The following is a 21,670-nucleotide window of genomic DNA, read 5'->3' as shown; positions in this document are numbered from 1 at the left end:
TGACCCAATTGGACTATAAACCCGGTAGAAAGTCAGTAGGTCTACCCCCAATGGGGCCTGGCCTGCAGCTCTCCCCAGGACAAAGCCCACCCCCATTGCACATGTACCCCTGGTATGTGTCTCCAATCTAAATAAGCATCCTAAAATCCGGTGGTGAATTTAGGCCACCCGGATGTACCGTACCCAGGCGGTACATCAATTCGGCTTCCCGTCGAAGTAGGGTCTTGTCCCGATCACCACCCCTGTCCGGGTGGGGGATATGATCAATTAAGATATATCTAATAGAAGATACTTGGTGACTGTGCACAGTGCCTTGCCATTGGCTGTTCGGATTCCCCTGACATGAGAGCAAGTCGAATGGCCCGTCTGTGGTTGGCCATCCTCTCCCGGAATGTGCCAATCGTTTTGCCCACATAGAACCAGGCACATGGGCAAAACAGCAGATACACCACGTGAGTGGTAGTGCACGTGATGGAATGCTTAATAAAGTAAACTTTATTGCTGTGTGGGTGATGAAATGTCTTTGTAGAGATAAGACCATTGCACGTAGTGCATCCCAAACACCGGTAGGATCCTTTGACATTTACATGTGTCCTGTTTAGATAACAACTCTTTGGGTCAGTCTTGACCAGGATGTCCCGTAGATTAGTACCCCTCCTATATGCTATCATCGGAGTAAGATCTTTAGTAAAGGCCAATCTTGGATCCGACTGTACCATGGGCCAATGTTTTCTCAAGGCCTTTCCTGCTTTGGTAGTATTGGGTGCAAGTGTAGTGGCCATGATTAATCTCTTTGGTTCACGAGTTGCAGTGCCATTACTGAAAAGGCTATCCTGTATGGACTCTATAACCTCCTGTAATATGTCATCCACCATCCGTGCCTTGTAGCCTCTTTGGAGAAATTTGTCCCTCATCAATTGCAACTGAGAGACCCCTGTGGCTTTATTAGAGTTGTTTCTAATTACCCTAACAAACTGTGACTTGATGATACCCTTAAGTAATGTGGGGGGGTGGCAACTAGCTGCACTGAGTAAAGAGTTACGGTCGGTAGGTTTACTGTAAAGTGTGGTACCCAGAGCATGTCCCTGTATCTGTTTGTCACTATATGCTATCTTAAACCTCACCAGTGTCTCTGTATCGTTGAATTTGTCAAACCAATCCAATAATGCACGTTGTCCCCCCCACCAAACCAAAAAGATATCATCAATGTTCCTGACGAAAAAAGTAATAGAAGATGTGTCAGTGTTCCACAAGTGTTCATTCTCAAATTGGGACATGTAAATGTTGGCATACGATGGGGCCATATTAGACCCCATCGCCCTGCCTGCTGTCTGTAAGTAGAATTTACTCTCAAACCGGAAATAATTCTGGTTTAGACAGAACTCCAAAAGAGTCAGTAAGTACTCCACTGGGGGTCCATCATATAATGCACCTTCCATCAGGTGATTTCTGACAGCAGTTAAACCCGCTGAATGAGGGATGATGGTGTAGAGACTGTTGACATCCAGCATAACCAGGATGTCACCAGTCTCCACTACCACCCCCCTCATTTTGCGAATCAAATCTGTGGTGTCCAAAATATATGATTTGATACTTCTCACTGTTGGTTGCAACAAGATATCTATAAACTGTGCTACAGGTTGTGTCAATGATTGTATGGCCGAAACGATGGGTCTCCCCGGCGGGTGTTCAAGAGTTTTATGAATTTTAGGTACTGTGTATAAAATGGGGATCTTGGGGTGTTGTGTGGTACAAAAATCATATATCTGATCTGATATGTATCCCTGCTCAAATCCAAGTTTTAAAGTATTATCCAGTTCTTTTTTTAACTTAGAAGTGGGATCATGTGGCAGTAACTCATATGTGTCGGGGTCCGCCAATTGTTGCAAGATGTCCGCCCTATAGTCAGTATAGTCCATCAAAACGATGGCCCCGCCCTTATCCGCAGGGCGGATAACTAGAGAGTGGTCATCCTGCAACGATTGGATAGCTTTTCTCTCATTGTCGGACAGATTGTGTTTCCAAGCCCTATTTGTCCTTTCAAATTCCATGTCCTGTGTAATGAGTCTCATATATGTTTTTGTACTGGCACTGCTATTTTGGGGCTCGAATGTACTTGGTTTTTTACATCTCTGTGTGGAACTGTGAATTTCCTCACTCTCTGGTAGATGTTGAAAGTGTTCTTTAATTTTCATGGTTCTGTTTAATTTATATAGGTCAATCTTAAGGTCTAACTCAGAAATAGACTGGCTAGGTACAAATGACAGTCTGTCTTTCGACCGTGGTCAATATATGTTGGCTAAAGTTGATCACTACATCCTCCGCCAGCTGCGGCGGGGTGGTCTGTACCTGCCTCCCCGCCCTCCTAATGTGTGGTCTGCGTTTCCTCCCCCCAATTGCCGCGTGAGCGGGTGGTCACCCCTAAAAAATGATATATAAAATATTTATACACACGCACACATACACACCAACTAGGACCAGCACCCCTAACAGAAATTGGAATGTTCTCTGACTGGTGTGTACTTTAGTCTAAAAGGGACATTAAACACTAAGGGCTAGATTACAAGTGGAGCACTAATTTATCGTGTGCCCGTAAATGGCCCGTAAATGTAGTAAAGTCGACATCTATTAACAAATTAGCTTTGTTCCCATGGAACACTACATGACAGGAAATAGTGCTGCTATCTAGTGCTTTTGTAAATGGATAGCATTCTTGCAAAACTGCTGCCATAAAGTGCTCCAGAAACGGGTCGTCTCCTAAGCATATGTCCCTGCTTTTCAACAAAAGATATCCAGAGAAAGAAGAACATTAATAATAGAAGTAAATTAGAAAGTTGTTTAGAATCACATGCTGTATCTGAATCATGAAAGAAAACCAGAACTTAAAGGGAGACTTACTGTAAAATTGGTGTCTTGTTAACCCATTAAACGGACGTTATACATAGTTTTGCTTATTTTTAAATAACATTGTGCTGATTTTCATACTCCTAAACAAGCCTAAAGTTTTAGAAGTATACTGATGTATACCTACTCCGGCTTGCTCCTGTTTGTGTGAGTCTTTTCATATGCAGAGGAAGGGGGGGGGGGAGTGTCTTCTCTTTTTGGTACCCAACTACTTGCAGTGGGTGTTTCTGCTACCTTTTCAACAGAGCTAAACTGGGAGCTTCTAAGTAAGTTTTTTAATGATTTTATACTGGATTTTTATATCAGTATCTGTGTATATTATTCTTTATAGTAGTGTCTATTACATGCAGTTATATGAAAATTGGTGTATACTGTCCCTTTAAACTTGCCCAAAAGACCAGAGCGTGTTAAGCATTTTTGCTAGCATTCCATTTTATTCTTACCTATCAAAACTGTATATATTTTTTAGTACACAACTCAAGCATCTGTGTGTGTATGTAAAGTGATTTCCCTGCAAGAACAACCCATTTTAATGGGTTGTGGTTTCAAAGAACAAAACCAGCTATTTAATATACAGGGAGTGCAGAATTATTAGGCAAATGAGTATTTTGACCACATCATCCTCTTTATGCATGTTGTCTTACTCCAAGCTGTATAGGCTCGAAAGCCTACTACCAATTAAGCATATTAGGTGATGTGCATCTCTGTAATGAGAAGGGGTGTGGTCTAATGACATCAACACCCTATATCAGGAGTGCATAATTATTAGGCAACTTCCTTTCCTTTGGCAAAATGGGTCAAAAGAAGGACTTGACAGGCTCAGAAAAGTCAAAAATAGTGAGATATCTTGCAGAGGGATGCAGCACTCTTAAAATTGCAAAGCTTCTGAAGCGTGATCATCGAACAATCAAGCGTTTCATTCAAAATAGTCAACAGGGTCGCAAGAAGCGTGTGGAAAAACCAAGGCGCAAAATAACTGCCCATGAACTGAGAAAAGTCAAGCGTGCAGCTGCCAAGATGCCACTTGCCACCAGTTTGGCTATATTTCAGAGCTGCAACATCACTGGAGTGCCCAAAAGCACAAGGTGTGCAATACTCAGAGACATGGCCAAGGTAAGAAAGGCTGAAAGACGACCACCAATGAACAAGACACACAAGCTGAAACGTCAAGACTGGGCCAAGAAATATCTCAAGACTGATTTTTCTAAGGTTTTATGGACTGATGAAATGAGAGTGAGTCTTGATGGGCCAGATGGATGGGCCCGTGGCTGGATTGGTAAAGGGCAGAGAGCTCCAGTCCGACTCAGACGCCAGCAAGGTGGAGGTGGAGTACTGGTTTGGGCTGGTATCATCAAAGATGAGCTTGTGGGGCCTTTTCGGGTTGAGGATGGAGTCAAGCTCAACTCCCAGTCCTACTGCCAGTTTCTGGAAGACACCTTCTTCAAGCAGTGGTACAGGAAGAAGTATGCATCCTTCAAGAAAAACATGATTTTCATGCAGGACAATGCTCCATCACATTCGTCCAAGTACTCCACAGCGTGGCTGGCAAGAAAGGGTATAAAAGAAGAAAATCTAATGACATGGCCTCCTTGTTCACCTGATCTGAACCCCATTGAGAACCTGTGGTCCATCATCAAATGTGAGATTTACAAGGAGGGAAAACAGTACACCTCTCTGAACAGTGTCTGGGAGGCTGTGGTTGCTGCTGCACGCAATGTTGATGGTGAACAGATCAAAACACTGACAGAATCCATGGATGGCAGGCTTTTGAGTGTCCTTGCAAAGAAAGGTGGCTATATTGGTCACTGATTTGTTTTTGTTTTGTTTTTGAATGTCAGAAATGTATATTTGTGAATGTTGAGATGTTATATTGGTTTCACTGGTAAAAATAAATAATTGAAATGGGTATATATTTGATTTTTGTTAAGTTGCCTAATAATTATGCACAGTAATAGTCACCTGTACACACAGATATCCCCCTAAAATAGCTATAACTAAAAACAAACTAAAAACTACTTCCAAAACTATTCAGCTTTGATATTAATGAGTTTTTTGGGTTCATTGAGAACATGGTTGTTGTTCAATAATAAAATTAATCCTCAAAAATACAACTTGCCTAATAATTCTGCACTCCCTGTACAAACATTAGCCAAAAGAAGCAATTTCTTAAACATGTTATACTCTGCAGCTGTAATAACAAGGCATTGGAAACACATTAAGGGAAAAAACTATTTTACAGTACACCATTCCTTTAAAACATTGCTATTGATCTCTATGGTTGAAACTGAGACTGAGTATTTTTGTAAAAAGGTTCTTGATACTTAAAATACTGTAGATCACCTAATAAAATTCCAGTAGATTATTTAACTGAACAATCTTGCATACAACCAATACAATGATATATTCTACACCTGAGAATGTATGAGCTCTTCTGTAATGCACTGATATACAATGTGACTTACCTGTGTGAGTTCTTACATGAGTTTTCAGCTGGTTACACTGAGTAAAAGCCTTTGCACATAGATGGCACACGTAAGGTTTAACACCCTTGTGGATCCGCATATGGCGCCTAAGACTGCTGGCTTCTGAGAACACCTTGCCACATGTATTGCACACTGGTTTATTCTTTAAGTAATTTTCAGCCAGTTCCTCATTTGAGCTCTCCATCTTACGTACATTAGTAGCACTTGCAATATTAGACATGCAGTGTTCTTTGAGTGCATAATCCTGCTGTAATTTTGCAGTTTTCTGATTCACATGCAGAGTCTGTATAGTTATATCTTGGGTAAACAAGGTTTCACACTCTATGGTAGATGGACACTGCAACAGGCAGATACTGCTATCCTGGGTTAGTTTCTCTGCTGACAGCTTATTTGCATCTAAGGTGAGATCAAATGTATTTATTTGATTAACAGGCTGGTTTTGTGTAGCAGTCAGAACTTTTTGATGGGATCGCATTGTTTTTTTCCATTTTTTATTTCGAGGGGGCTTTTTTACTGTAACTATTGTTTTTGTTTCAAGCTGGGCACAAGTAGCTTTTGTTTTCTTGACATTGGTTGCACCAGTAGTGTGAAATTGGGAAGACACTTCAGGAGAATCAAGGGTATTCTTCACATGAGGCAACTTGGTAACACAAGAATTTGATACCAGAGATTCCATTTTGTCTTTGCATTTTGATAGAGCATCCTCTAGCCTGAGATGTTCTGCAGCCAAATGAATCTCTTCAATATTGCAACTGAAAGAAATACAATGGCGGTTTGAATAAAATGTTTTAAACCTGGGTTACATATATGGTAAAAGATAGTGATGGCGAACCTTGGCACTCCAGATGTTTCAGAACTACATTTCCCATGATGCTTGGGCACTCTGAAGTCCAGTTGAATATCATGGGAAATTAAGTTTTGAAACATCTGGAGTACCAAGGTTCTCCATCACTGGATTAGGTCAATAAAGGCAGGCAGTGGTAAATTGCTGGAGGGTCAACTGAGTATGATATAGCTAACACCAAGCATCAGCTTTTAGTTTCTACTGTGATGATCGATTTATGTTGCTTCCGGACATGGAGAACAGGAGTACCAGGATCTTCAGGTTTGAATGAGTGTGCATGTAAATATATGTTTGTGTGAAGGTGCAGAGTCTGTGAAAGTGAAAGTGCCATGTGAATGGGGGTAATGGTGTACATGTTTGTAGTGTGTTTCTTTAAAAGGACATACAAGTATTTGTATAATAGGTCCCTGTTTTTACAATACACATTACCGTATTTAAAAGATTACTAGATATGTGCACAGGCAAAAATTTTGTTTTTTCAGAAAGATTTGTTTCTGACTTTTTCGAACATTCGGTTTGGCTGAATTTCGTCCATGCAGGCATTCGGTTCAAGCGAATATTGGATTTGGATTTGTTACAGTTATTTCCAATGGGAACAACTAATATAGACTATATTAACAAAAATCTTACATTACAGGATTCAAACAATTAAAAGAACCTATTTTTCAATCTTAAAAAAACACACAACTCCTATAAGACTAAAATCCAGCATTTAGTGCCTGACCGGCTGTTCCTTGCATCAGTCATTAGTAATACTATGGCTGAATTGGACAGGGACGATGGAGAATAGAATAGTGAGGCCCGCCAAACATAATTACAAACAAAGGAGCTTATGAACCAAACAATATAACTCCTCCCCCCTGTTCATGCACCTTTTTTGGCGCCAAACTGCATGAACAAATTAATTTTGTCAAGCAATTATAGTTTTTTTTGTCCATTTCATCCTATAATGTATTTGGCTGTTCGTATACAGCTAGATTACGAGTTTTGAGCACTATATGGAAATTAACGAACGCAACAAAAGTGGCGTTATTTAATCCCCTATAGCGCTGCCATTTCAAGTTTTAAAAAAAACAGGCTTGTGCGGGCGATATGGGGTTTTTAAACTACATACCGCACCAAAAACAATCGCTGATTTGACGTGCTCGTGCACGCTTTGCCCATAGACATCAATGGGGAGAGCGGGTCAGAAAAAAGTCTAACACCTGCGATCGCGGAAAGAAAAGCTCTGTAACACAGCCCCATTGATGTCTATGTGGAAAATAAAAATACTGTTTAAACCTAACATAAACCCCACGTCTAAACACCCCTAATCTGCTGCCCCCGACATCTATATAATGTTATTAACCCCTAATCTGCCATTCCCAATATCGCCGCCACCTAAATAAAGGTATCAACCCCTAATCTGCCGCTCCCGATATCGCGGCCACTATACTAAAGTTATTAACCCCTATTCCACCGCACCCCAACATTGCCCACACTATAATAAATCTATTAACCCCCAAACCTCTAGCCTCCCACATCACTACCACTAAATAAACCTATTAACCCCTAAACCACCAGCCCCCCACATTGCAACAACCTAAATTAAACTATTAACCCCTAACCCTAACGTAACCCTAACACCCCCTAACTTTAACATAATTAAAATAGAGCTAAATTAAATTTACAATTATTAACTAAATAAACCTATTAACCGCTAAACCACCAGCCCCCCACATCGCAACAACCTAAATTAAACTATATTAACCCCTAAACCTAACCCTAAAGTAACCCTAACCCTAAACCTAACCCCTCCACTAACTTTAACATAATTAAAATATAGATAAATTAAACTTACAATTATTAACTAAATAATACCTAGTTAAAACTAAATACATACTTACCTGTGAAATAAAACCTAACTACCATAACTAATAGTTATATTGTAGCTAGCTTAGGTTTTATTTTTATTTCACAGGGAAGTTTGTATTTATTTTAACTAGGTAGACTTGTTAGTAGATAGTTATTAACTATTTAATAACTACCTAGTTAAAATAAATACAAATATTACCTGTCAAATAGAACCTAAGCTACCTTACACTAAAAACTAAAATTACAAAAAAAAACTACCATTACAAAAAAATAAAAAACCTATCCTTACAAAAAAAAAACTAACAGTTATCCAAAAAAAAAAAAAATTATTCCTATTCTAATACCCTTTAAAAAAAAAAAAAAAAAAAAAAACCACCCCAAAATAAAAAAAGCCTAATATAAAATAAACTACCAAGGGCCCTTTTGTAGGGCATTGCCCTAAGTTAAACAGCTATTTTGCTACAAAAATACAACAACCCCTAACAGTATACAAACCCCACCCCCCAAACTACCAAGGGCACTAAAAGGGCCTTTTCTAGGGCATTGCCCTAAAGATAATAGCTATTTTCCTACAAAAGAAAAAAAAACACATTACACAAAATAAACAAATTATCAAAACAAAATAAAAATGATTCCTATTCTAATGCCCATAAAAAACACCCCAAAATAAAATACCTACTCTAGAATAAACTACCAATGGCCCTTAAAAGGGCCTTTTGTAGGGCATTGCTCTAAGTTAAACAGCTCTTTTACCTGAAAAAAAAATACAAAGTCCCACTAACATTACAAACCCCCCCCAAACCCACAACACAATAACTATCTAAAAAACCTAAGCTACCCATTGCCCTGAAAAGGGCATTTGGATGGGCATTGCCCTTAAAAGGGCATTTAGCTCTTTTACTGCCCAAACCCTAATCTAAAAATAAAACCCATCCAAAAAAACTTTAAAAAACCTAACACTAACCCCAAGAAGATCCACTTACAGTTTTTGAAGTCCCGCTTGAACGATCTTCATCCCGGCGGCTTCTTCAATCTTCATCCGGGCGTTGAAGTCCTCATCCAAGGGGCGAGAAGTCTTCATCCAGGCTGCCTCTTCAATCTTCATCCAGGCGGCATCTTCTATCTTGATCCCCGCGGCGCGGAGCGGGTCCATCCTGAAGACATCTGGCATGGAGCATTCTCTTCATACGGTCACCGCCGTATACTAAATCTTCAATGCAAGGTACGCGATCCAAGATGGTGTCCCTTGCATTCCTATTGGCTGAAAAATTTGAATCAGCCAATAGGAATTAAAGCTGCTAAAATCCTATTGGCTGATCAAATCAGCCAATAGGATTTAAGCAGCTGAAATTCTATTGGATGACGAATCAGCCAATAGAATGAGAGCTGCTTAAATCCAATTGGCTGTTCAAATAAAAAAAAACAATAGGAATGCAAGGGACCCCATCTTGGATCGCGTACCTTGCATTCAAGATTTAGTATACGGAGGCGACCGTATGAAGAGGATGCTCCACGCCGGATGTCTTCAGGATGGACCCGCTCTGCGCCGCTGGGATCAAGATAGAAGATGCCGCCTGGATGAAGACTTCTCGCTGCATGGATGAGGACTTCTCCGCCTGGATGAAGATTGAAGAGGCCGTCTGGATGAAGATTTCTCCGCCGGGATGAAGATCGTTAAAGCGGGACTTCAAAAACTGTAAGTTGATCGTCTTGGGGTTAGTGTTAGGTTTTTTTAAGAGTTTTTTTGGTGGGTTTTATTTTTAGATTATTGTTTGGGCAGTAAAAGAGCTAAATGCCCATCCATATGCCCTTTTCAGGGCAATGGGTAGCTTAGGTTTTTTAGATAGTTTTTTTATTTTGTGGGTTTGGGGGAGTGAAGGTTTGTAATGTTAGTGGGATTTTGTATTTTTTTCAGGTAAAAGAGCTGTTTAACTTAGGGCAATGCCCTACAAAAGGCCCATTTTAAGGGCCATTGGTAGTTTATTCTAGATTAGGTTTTTTATTTTGGGGTGTTTTTTTTTCATGGGTATTAGAATAGAAATTTTTTTTTTTTGATAATTTGTTTGTTATTTTGTGTAATGTTTTTTTTTGGGGGGTGTTTGTTTTTCTTTTGTAGGAAAAGAGCTATTATCTTTAGGGCAATGCTCTACAAAAGGCCCTTTTAAGGGCCCTTGGTAGTTTGGGGGGGGTGGGGGTTTGTAATGTTAGTGGGATTTTGTATTTTTTTTTCAGGTAAAAGAGCTGTTTAACTTAGGGCAATGCCCTACAAAAGGCCCTTTTAAGGGCCATTGGTAGTTTATTCTAGATTAGGTTTTTTATTTTGGGGTGTTTTTTTATAGGTATTAGAATAGAAATATTTTTTTTTTTTGATAATTTATTTGTTATTTTGTGTAATGTATTTTTTTAGGGGGTGTTTGTTTTTCTTTAGTAGGAAAAGAGCTATTATCTTTAGGGCAATGCCCTACAAAATGCCCTTTTAAGGGCCCTTGGTAGTTTGGTGGTGGGGGTTTGTATACTGTTAGGGGGTGTTTGTTTGTTTTTTGTAGCAAAAGAGCTGTTTAACTTAGGGCAATGCCCTGCAAAAGGCCCTTTTAAAACATTTTTTTTATTTATTTATAATTTCTTTTCTTTTTTGTAATGGTAGGTTTTTTTATTTTTTGTAATGGTAAGTTTTTTTATTTTAGGTTTTAATTTAAGGTAGCTTAGGTTTTATTTGACAAACTAGTCTACCTAGTTAAAATAAATACAAACTTACCTGTGAAATAAAAATAAAACCTAAGCTAGCTACAATATAACTATTAGTTATATTGTAGCTAGCTTAGGTTTTATTTCACAGGTATGTATTTAGTTTTAACTAGTTATGATTTAGTTAATAATTGTAAGTTTAATTTAGCTATATTTTAATTATGTTAAAGTTAGGGTTACGTTAGGGTTAGGGGTTAATAGTTTAATTTATGTTGGTGCGATGTGGGGGGCTGGCGGTTTAGGGGTTAATAGGCTTATTTAGTTAATAATTGTAAGTTTAATTTAGCTCTATTTTAATTATGTTAAAGTTAGGGGGTGTTATGGTTACGTTAGGGTTAGGTTTAGAGGTTACTAGTTTAAATTAGTTTATTGCGATGTGGGGGGTTTTCGGTTTAGGGGTTAATAGGTTTATTATAGTGGCGGCGGTGTAGGGCTTAATAACTTTAGTATAGTGGGGGCGATGTGGGCAGACGACAGATTAGGGGTTAATAATATTTAAATAGTATTTGCGATGCGGGAGTGCGGCAGTTTAGGAGTTAATAACTTTAGTATAGTGGTGACGATGTCGGGGAGCGGCGGAATAGGGGTTACTAAAGTTTATTAGTGGCGGCGATATCGGAAGCGGCAGATTAGGGGTTAATAAATTTAATATAGTATTTGCAATGCGGGAGGGCCTCGGTTTAGGGGTTAATAGGTAGTTTATGTGTTAGTGTACTTTTTAACACATTAGTTATGAGTTTTATGTTACAGCTTTGTAGCGTAAAACTCATAACTACTGACTTTAGATGCCATTATGGATCTTGTGGTTTTAGGCTGTAACGCTCGCTTTTCAGCCTCACCACGAAACTCGTAATACCAGCGCTATGGGAAACCCATGAAAAAACGTCATTTTTATGAGTGCGGTACTGACGTTGCGTTACAGGCTAAAAGGCTTGCGGTACACCTAAACCGATAAGACTTGTAATGGCTGCGGTGCTGTTTTAACGCTTAAAATACCATATTTTCAGCGTTAAAAGAAGAACGCACAAACTTGTAATCTAGCTGATAGTAAACAAATCCATGAATCAGCAAAATTTTGATGTATGCTCATCTCTAGATATTACCATAGTGTGATGTAATTAAGTTTGGTTAAAGATAGTCCTGCGTAAACCTGCATTTACCCTTCCTAGCCTCTGCCCAACTCTCTGGTGTTTTTTTTTTTTATCCTTCTGGAGCCTTGCTAACGAAAATTAATTCATGCTCCCACTGTCACAATTAGGCAGAGGTAACATGTACCTTGATTTTCAATAGTATAGATAGCTGCAGGTCCTGTTTGGGTTGTATCTGAACATATCATACCTTGCAGCTCTGACATATGAAGTTGTCAGCTATTGCATTAAATTAATGGGACATTGCTTGAAATGGCATGGAAATCAAAATGAAACTATCATAATTCAGATATAGGTTACGATTTTATTTGGTAAGGGAGTTTCATGACCAATGATGGAATAGTTATAAGCAGAATGGCAAATGAGTCAGGGAGAGTTGTTTGTAGGTAGAACAGTTGGTCTTAGTGGTGAAGGATACGATATATATATTTTTGGAGCCAAGTTATTTGTTTCTATAAATTAGTTTTCAGAGGGCATTTAAAGGGCCATAATAATAAAAAATGACATGCTCTAATCCATTAGAACACGGATATTGCCTAAGAGGTTGAAACATCACCCCACTGAATAAAATTCTTAATTTAGCAGTAAAGCCGAGGCAGAAGAAAGGTTCTATTAACACACTTTTTTTAAAACTCATTAAGGTAGCTTTTATTTATAGCGATGGTAAATCCTAGGGTTTTTTAAACAATAGGATTAAGCATCACTTTTAATGTCATCCTGCTTATGATCAGTCCACCATTGGTAAAAAAAAAACTTACCATCTGTCTCTATTACCCCGAACACCAAAGAGCAAGGCTGGCTACCCCTTTATCAGTATGTTTAATTTTGTTCTGTTACATCCTTTAAAGAGACTGTGGGTAATATGACACAATCCTTATGTATATGCATTTCAAATTGGATAATTTTCTAAACTTAATTTATTGTTGATACCTAATTACTATTCCAATTTAAAAAGAACACATTTACAAATTCAAACAATGTACTTCACCTATCAAAATGTAAATCTCCACTGTAAATAAAATTTAGAAGTGTTTGGAATCCAGCAGGTGTCACTTGCTTCTGATCCAGAAGTACAATACTGTCCAATGCATCCTTGAAGAAGGCTCCAAAGTATTCACTGAAAGAAGCAAGCACGTTTCTGTGAGCCTTGAATTGAAACTCGCCAATAAATATGGTGCAGTCACACAGGAAGCCAGCTTCTCTTTGCTTGTTTAGTTTGTCTAAAAGTTGCTTACAGTGATTAGAATAGGACATGATGGTAGGATGTGTGATTTTAAACCTAATAAAAAAAGAATAGAAGGCAATTGTAAAAATAATACTACAAAGTAGTCAAGCTATAACACAAACCAAGGTGTACTCAATGTCCACAATGTAATTTAAAAGTTACACTCTGTAAGATTTGTTCCAGGTCTTCATTTTACTGAAAATGTTAAGCAATTGTGATTGTGGAAGAACATTTTTTTTCACTGCACAAATGACTGTAACTATGTTTTTAGCCTCTGATATAGGGTTAAACATACTGTTAAATTTATTCACCAGGTGAGCTGGCGCTAAAACTAAACATAGACAGCGATTAGAGCCATTACGTAGTTTTCTCTTGATTAGTTTACCAGCCATGAGATACTCTGGAATGATATTCTACTGTGGATCCTTAACCCCTTTGTGGCAAACACCTGTGCAATGCAAAATGTTCTAATACATGTTACTGTTGCATTTATATCTCCCTTTAAACTGACAATCAGCAGTTTAAGAAACACTGAAATATGACCATGAAAAAGCATCCCTAAATACAATATATATATATATATATATATATATATATATATATATATATATATATATATATATACTATGCCTGATAAAATATGTTTCTTACTTACACTGAATTATTATTATTTAATGTTTTTGATACCCATGGACTTATGCTTTATTGCTTAATAGATTTACATTGGAGATTTTTTTTTATTACATTTTTACTGATGTTACAATCATCATACGTGAAGACAAATAAAAGATGAAGCAATAATATCTTATCTAGAAAAAGAGAATGAACATAACATATTACATTTGTCATGGTACCGCATAAGTAGCCGAATTGCCATACATTTCTGAAACATTGTTACTAGTCTGTTGATCCTGACCAGAACCATCTATGGTAACTGAGTATTCCAACCCCTACCTGGAGTTACATTTTTAAGTCCTAGCACCTTTTATCTAATACAGCGATGGCGGGGGAGGAAGGAGAGAGGGGAGACAGGGACGGAAGGCCTCAAATAATCCATGGTGACTCCAAATTCAGGGTGTTATAATTTATATGGTTCCCAATAAAAAATGGCATTAAAGGGACATTAAACACTTAATACATGCTAGATAGAATGATGCATTCAAAGAAAAGATTAGTCCATGACTAACATGTAGATGTATTTTTTAAAGGGACAGTAAACCTTAAAAATAATGTTATATAATTCTGCACATAGTGCAGAATTATATAACATTATAGTAGCCAAACATTAAAAAACATAATTGTACCCTATTAATTTAAAAAAACAAACGCTGTATCACAGACCCGCTCTCTGCTGAGCGGGTCTGTTATATTTAGTCAGCGTATCGGGCCAGCTGTATAGTCACAGCCCGGCCCGACCACGCCATAAGACTAAGTGCAGCTAAATAATGAAAGTATATTGCAGAGCTGTTTTATTATATACAATTTATCATTTTATATTACCATCTCTAAGTGTTTAATGTCCATTTAAGAAAAAAAAGTCACTTTTCTGAATTCTATAATATCCATATTCCTCTAGGCCCAGTAGCTCGTCCGTTCCATCGATCCACATATGTTTTGTAGGCATTTGTGATGACTTCCACCTTCTAGTTAACAAAAACTTAGCACTATTGATGGCTATCTGAGATAGAGTAACCCTAATTTTACATGACTTTTTAGGTTTATGGTTTAACAAAGCATGAGTGAAGAGTAATTTAACATGGCCCCCCAAAAAGATGTCTTCCTAAGGACTCTACTATCGACCATAACAGTCTTATAAAGTGTTCACTCCCACCAAATGTGTACCATGCTACCCATCCCTTCCTCATTCTTTACAACAATTTTCATACGTATGAGGGAATAACTGTTTGATCCGTATCAGAGTTAAAGGGACAATCTAATAAAAAATGTCATGATTCAGATAGGGCATGCAATTTTAAACAAATTTATTTTATCATCAAATTTGCTTTGTTCTCTTGGTAAACCTATATAGGCTCAAACTGATTTCTAAACATTTGAAAATCGCCTCTTATCTCAGTGCATTTTAAGTTTTTTACAGTTAGACAATGCTAGTTTATATGTGTCATATGGAGTTAGTCGTGAGTAAGCACTGATTGGCTAAAATGCATGTCTGTCAAAACAATTGAGAAAAGGGGGCAGTTTGTAGAAGCTTAGATACAAGAAAATCCCAGAGGTGAAAAGTATATTAATATAACCGTGTTGGTTATGCAAAATTGGGAAATGGGTAATATTATCTATCTTTTTAAACAATAAAAATACTGGGGTAGACTGTCCCGTTAAATACCAATGTGTTAATATCTTATAATTCAGCTCTAAAAGCTGAGGGGAGACCATGTCTTGTCAGCAAGATCCATTCCTAATTCTGCATGCCACTTGTTAGTGTAGTTAGGAAGATTCTTTCTGTGGAGTCTACTTAAGAAGCGTTTGGTCATGGCTAAAGAGCCCTTTAGTGGGGATTTCACCAGCCTCCATTTTTCAAATTCAGTAGGAGGTCTAAAGAAGTCCTCTCTATGAGTGGAGGAATGAAGAAGGTGATGCACCTGAGCATACTTAAAGTGAATGTAAATTTTGATGCTAATGTGCCCGTTTTTTAGAAATTTGATTTAAAGGGCCACTAAACCCAAAATCTTTCTTTCATGATTCAGATAGAGAATAGAAATTTAAACAACATTACAATTTACTTCCATTATTTATTTTGCTTCATTTTTAAAATATCCTTAGTTGAAGAAAAAGCAATGCACATGGTGAGCCAATCACACGAGGCTTCTATGTGCAGCAACCATTCAGCAGCTAGTGAGCATATCTAGATATGCTTTTCATCAAAGAATATCAAGAGAATAAAACAAATTATATAATATAAGTAAATTAGAAATATGTTTAAAATTGCATTCTCTTTCTAAATCATAAAAGAAAAAATGTGGGTGGCATGTCCCTTTAAACAGGGGCACTTCAATTCATCAAAATTTACATTTCACTCGTTGTGAAAAAAGTTTACCTTTTAAACTTGACAGCAGCTCCAGTTTCCTACGGTCGTCACAAAGCCTCTTCCTGGGTCTAAAATGAGGAATCCGGCTTCCTCCAATTACGGCGTTGAATCAGACACTGATTCCCCCGGGGGGAAGCAGTGATTGGAGGATGATCGATCCATCATTTCTGACGTCAGAAATGGCTTGCAACGACCGGGGGAAGCTGGAGCGGCTGTCAAGTTTAAAAGGTAAGTATTTTTTCACAAGTGAAATGTAAATTTTGATGAATTAAAGTGCCCCTTTTGTTAATCGAATTTTTAAAAAACGGGCACTTTAGCATCAAAATTTACATTCACTTTAAACCCTAAGGAAAATACTCCAAATGCCAACCGACTTAACTGTTGCCTGGACATTAACGTCAATGATTGGTATAGAGTCCCCCCATACCCCCCTATTCCCTGCAATAGAAATTAACTCCCTCAGGAATTCTGCATGTAAAGATAGAGGGGTTAAAGGTGATCTGGCTAAGGAAATGCCCTTAGTGACATAAATAAGGTGGTCTCAAAAGGTAAAGATTAATTTAAAGGGATATTAAACAGCCTTTTTTACCTTATATTTTTTTTTTAAAACTTTATTTGTGTAGTGTTCATTACTTCCTGTCACATCCTTGCAAGGAGGCTGTGGTCTCTACAGGTAGCTTATCTAGCATGATCTCATAAAACTTCTAGAGTTAGTTTATTATTAAGTGAATAGACTAGATTAACAGGGAGTCAGATTTGCTCATGCTCAGAACTCACAGAATGAAACTTAGGTTTCAAAAATGTTTTGTTCTTATCACATTGGGGGCAGGGGCTACAGTGAGATATTCTAAGTGCTAGTAATTTTGCAAGAAAACGGGTAACTTGTTTGCTGTTTCTTTACACAATCTATTTGTTTTTACCAAAGGAGCACTGTTTAGTATCCCTTTCATTTCTTATAAGATTTTATCGACAACTTCCAACTTACATGAAAAAATCACCCATTTTTTTCAGTTTTAAACTTTACTTGATACCACTCATTGAGACACAAACGGACGCTCTAATCGCCCTGTCTCCACTTGAACAGACTTTAAATATTACCGGAACCCGGGAAAGTGAGATACCTGAACTGTACTTAAAGGGACTGTAAAGTCATAATTAGACATTAATGATTCAGATAGAGAACACAATTTTAAACAACTTTCCAATTTACTTATATTGTTTAATTTGCTTCCTTCTCTTGTTATTCTTTGCTGAAAGGTTTATCTAGGTAACCTAAGGAGCAGCAAAGAACCCAGGTTCTAGCTGCTGATTGGTAGCTGCACATATATACTGATTGTCATTGGCTTACCCATGTGTTCAGTTATAAACTAGTAGTGCATTTCTGCTCCTTCAACAAATTATACCAAGAGAATGAAATAAATTTAAAGTGAAGGTCAAGTCCGCCTCACTCGATTCTAGTATTATCATTTACATGTAAAATAAGCATGTTCATTGATCAAGAACTTCAAAAATATTTGTGTCATTTTAATTTTTATTTTACAATTACCCTCCGTTTCACCGCAAATGTCCGCCCGACATCTTCCCTCATTTGATTGACAGTTTTTTTTGTAGTTTTATCCAATTCCTTTACGTCCCCCGTGGCGTCCTGCCCCTTTCTACCCACGTCATCTGTAACAATTGCGCATGCGTGTAAATGCAGCTCTCGTCATCATGCTTGTGCATGATATGCGCATGCATATTACGCTGTATGCTCTTATTGCGCAATCGAAAGGTAATCGAATAATCGCTTAGACGTAATATAAGTATGTATTTCTTGTCACAATTGCGTTCCCAAATAACACTGAAACTTTTGGTACGTGTGAATACAATGTAACAGTGCTACGTTCTTGAAAATTGCCACGCATGCGCGAATGCTGTTACAATACGCATGCGCATTTTGAAATCAGTCTTGTGCACAAGCTTGGAAGTGACGCGGCGGGCTTGTTGAAACGCTCGCTACGTCACTAGTGCCAAAAAAGGAAGTGGATCGGGGGAGGAGTAAAATGACGAAACAAAGGTTTTATATATATATATATAATTTATTAATAAATAATTGTCTTTTTCAAAAAAATATCTTAGCGACTGTAATAGTTAGATTATATTGTTTACATAGGTGGTGTGCATCTAGTAAAAATGGTCCTTCACTTTAATAGAAGTAAACTGGAAAGTAGTTTAAATTTGTATGATCTACCTAAATCACAAAAGAACATTTTTGGGTTTCATGTCCCTTTAATTGCCACCCTTGGTTATATTAAAATGATCTTTTATCATAATAGTTGTTTTAAAGACAGCGACTAAATTCGGCAAGGATTGTACAATCTACTTTTAGAAAACAGGGATGTATTGTTCTATGGGAATATGTCTTTAAACACCAATATTTTTATTTCTGTGTTTGTGGCAAATATTGCTCTTAAATAGAAATTAATTTTGAGATATAAATAAAATTTAAAGGGACAGTCTAGTCTTTGTTGAAAGCTAAACCTAGCTAATTTTCTATCTTTTTAAACAATAAATGCTGTGGAGTAGACTGTCCCTTTCAGGTTTCAGGGGGGGGGGGGAGCCATTCACTGCTGGGTCTAGTTATATTTTGAAACCTACAAATGCAAATGAGTATTTACTGTAAATGTGATTGCTATTGTAGTGCTCTCTGACATTCTTTTCACAATTTGCTTTTTTGTTTTCAGATTTGTAGTAGCAAATCCTTCTTGCCTGATGCAGCCATTGTTTGATTGAAAAATGTATTTTGCTCCTAGAAACCTAGCACTTACTTTATCCTTCCTTTTATTAAACTCTTTCACATTGACTGGTTGGTTTGGTAGTGCAGAAGTAAATCTAAGAAAATGTTCTGTGAGATCCTGATGTTAATTATTTTTTCTTATACAAGAAAACTGCTCTTCCTGCAGCTGCACAGTGGGCAGAGGTTCTATAATTTGGAGAAGGGAATTCCATTTTGCTTTTAAACTATGAAATGGGCATTTTCTTTTTGGCTTATGACTCCAATCTACAGATATTAAAGAACTAAAAAAGTTCCACGATCTAAGTAGCCAGTCGGAAAACATTGTCCAAAGCATACGAATGTAAATGATATATGTTGTCCTTTATAACACTTTTGCAACACTGATGCAACTTTAAAAAGGTCACGTATTGCAAGAAGAGATGAACATTATTATTATGTTAGACGTCTTAAATTGCGGTATTTATGTAGTTTTATAAAGCAAGAAGAACTATTAACCTAAATGCAGGCTTTATAAAGTCCATAAAGGTGAAACCTAAATAATACAGCTACAATGGGGCCGTGCAATATTAATTTTATATAACAACGTAGTTCTACCCCCTTGACTTAACGTTCGAATGCACTCTAAGGGTTAATAGTACCGGATATGCAAATCCACACTAATGTGGTTGAAGGAAACAAGGAAACCATTTCCATCACTTACCTCCGCTGCTCGTTATTCAGCCATAGTACTTGTGACGTCACACGCAAAGCACGCAGGAACCGGTCACAACGCATTGTAACCCTTTGCATTCTAGACGAATAATGCAGGGCACAGTGTATTTGTTGTTCTGGGATCAGTGGGATGGGGTTATTACGGCAGAATAATTCAATACCATGATTTTCACTGCTTCTTTTTAAATAAATGGCAGGGTGCTACGTATTATTTGGTTTAACTCGTAACTATAGTAGTTAAGCTAATGTAAAAATGCCTACACGAGAATTGTAACTGCGATCTATTGCGGCTACAAAATGGTTTAAATGAAGAGCGAAAAAAAAAAGTGTTTCCGCCCGGTTTCGAACCGGGGACCTTTCGCGTGTTAGGCGAACGTGATAACCACTACACTACGGAAACTCAACTGTCTATATTTCCTTCAAGCTCTTTATTTAAATCTTTGACACCTTCTAATTGCATGTTTTATAGTTCATGCCATATGTAAAATATACCCAATATTTGTTTCACTACTATATAATATTTTCATTGCGACAGAAAATCTAAATTCATTGTTTACCATCAATAATTTGTGATATCAATTCGCTTAATCACTTAACTGTTGGAATATACAATAGACTAATATTAGAGGATATATATATACCTATGTAGAGAATACCAAAATCTGTTTTGCTTTGTTCATTACAATATATTCACAATATTCTGCAATCTCATTCCCTCTATGACATCACCTCAGTAAGCATGCCACCATTATATATGACCCTCAGTAATTATGCCACAATCAGTAAGCATCCCGCCATCTCATTAACTACGACATTACCTCAATAAGCATGCCGGTTAATGTGGAAAATCAAGAAGCGCTAAACTTTAACCCTGTGTGCTATTTATAAGATCAGTCTCACTACTAATATAAGAGTTAAATGTGGAAAAAGTTGTAATAAACAGCGCTAACAAATACTAGGAGTATAAGGAAGCAAGGGTTATACATCAAACACTTATTATCTCTAATAATAAAACACAATCTATTACCATAACTTAGTTATAATATAAAATTAATTGTATTCACTAAAATGCAGTGAAGGTATATAGAATGAAATTTAGCAATGAAAATGTTGCAATAAAAATCAAGCAATAAGTCTTATAAAAAAATAATTTAAAAAAAAATAAAAATCCATACAATAAAATTCATGCAATAAAAAAACGTACACTTATTGCTACTGTTGAGAACATCTTCTCTGTGGTGATCGGTACAAAGATTAAATATCACCTTCATACAGCTGTGTTAAACTTAAATACCACTTTATAAATCGATACCACCTTTAAATGTTGGGTATTAATATAGTGATCGTTTTTGTTAGATTGTTGCAAAGTTCACTTGTTAATAAAAAGTTCACTTTCACAATGTATCAATGTTACTCTTCTGTTTACTTTCACAATATATCAATGTTACTCTTCTGTTTACTTTCACAATATATCAATGTTACTCTTCTGTTTAGTGCACTTAGTAGGCGCTTTTACTTGGTTGCATAGTTAGCTGAATCGTTAAGGTTATATACTGCAGTGAATGCTGCGTAAGCTATCCGGTGTAGGTTAATAATTATTCAGATATGAACATACTACTACGTATAGTGGAGATACGTTACCAGTCCCTTTGCCGTTTCTAATTTGTAGCGTGTTTACCAACACGTTTGCGGTCTGTTCATGGACCGTTGAACTTCCAATCTCACCTCTGACCTCTTGGAGTGTGATAGCGTCACATACGAAATGCTGAAATTTCGGATCTGCCGTAGATCTCACAGAGGTGGCGGGGAAATCAGGGCTACTGGTTCTTCTCACCTCCACTTACGTCTGTGTTCATCTGTTGTGATCTATGGTTATTTAAAGTCTCTTTCTGTAGTTTCTTCTTATAGTCTCTTCCTATACTCTGCGCAGAGTGTCA

The 21,670-nt window shown here is 37.3% G+C and overlaps 1 protein-coding gene and 1 non-coding gene across 2 annotated transcripts in view; both read right to left on the bottom strand.

The window, feature by feature from the left end:
* Positions 1 to 19,752, bottom strand: part of MYNN (myoneurin) — a 56,553-nt gene extending 36,801 nt beyond the window's left edge. The window contains exons 1-3 of the mRNA XM_053709028.1: positions 19,723 to 19,752; positions 12,967 to 13,257; positions 5,367 to 6,139 (exon numbers count right to left, since the gene is read on the bottom strand). Coding sequence (XP_053565003.1) covers positions 5,367 to 6,139; positions 12,967 to 13,232 — 1,039 coding nt within the window. The 5' untranslated portion in view covers positions 13,233 to 13,257; positions 19,723 to 19,752. The remainder of the gene's footprint in view (positions 1 to 5,366; positions 6,140 to 12,966; positions 13,258 to 19,722) is intronic.
* A 308-nt stretch (positions 19,753 to 20,060) lies between these two features.
* Positions 20,061 to 20,133, bottom strand: TRNAV-AAC (transfer RNA valine (anticodon AAC)). The gene has a single exon. It is a non-coding gene; the product is annotated as a tRNA-Val (tRNA).
* Between the last annotated feature and the right edge of the window lie 1,537 nt (positions 20,134 to 21,670).

This window comes from Bombina bombina, chromosome 4 (genome assembly GCF_027579735.1).
Source record: "Bombina bombina isolate aBomBom1 chromosome 4, aBomBom1.pri, whole genome shotgun sequence".
Taxonomy (NCBI): Eukaryota; Metazoa; Chordata; class Amphibia; order Anura; family Bombinatoridae; genus Bombina; species Bombina bombina.
The sequence above is the reverse complement of the archived record's forward strand: the minus strand, read 5'-3'. Positions and strand labels throughout refer to the sequence as shown.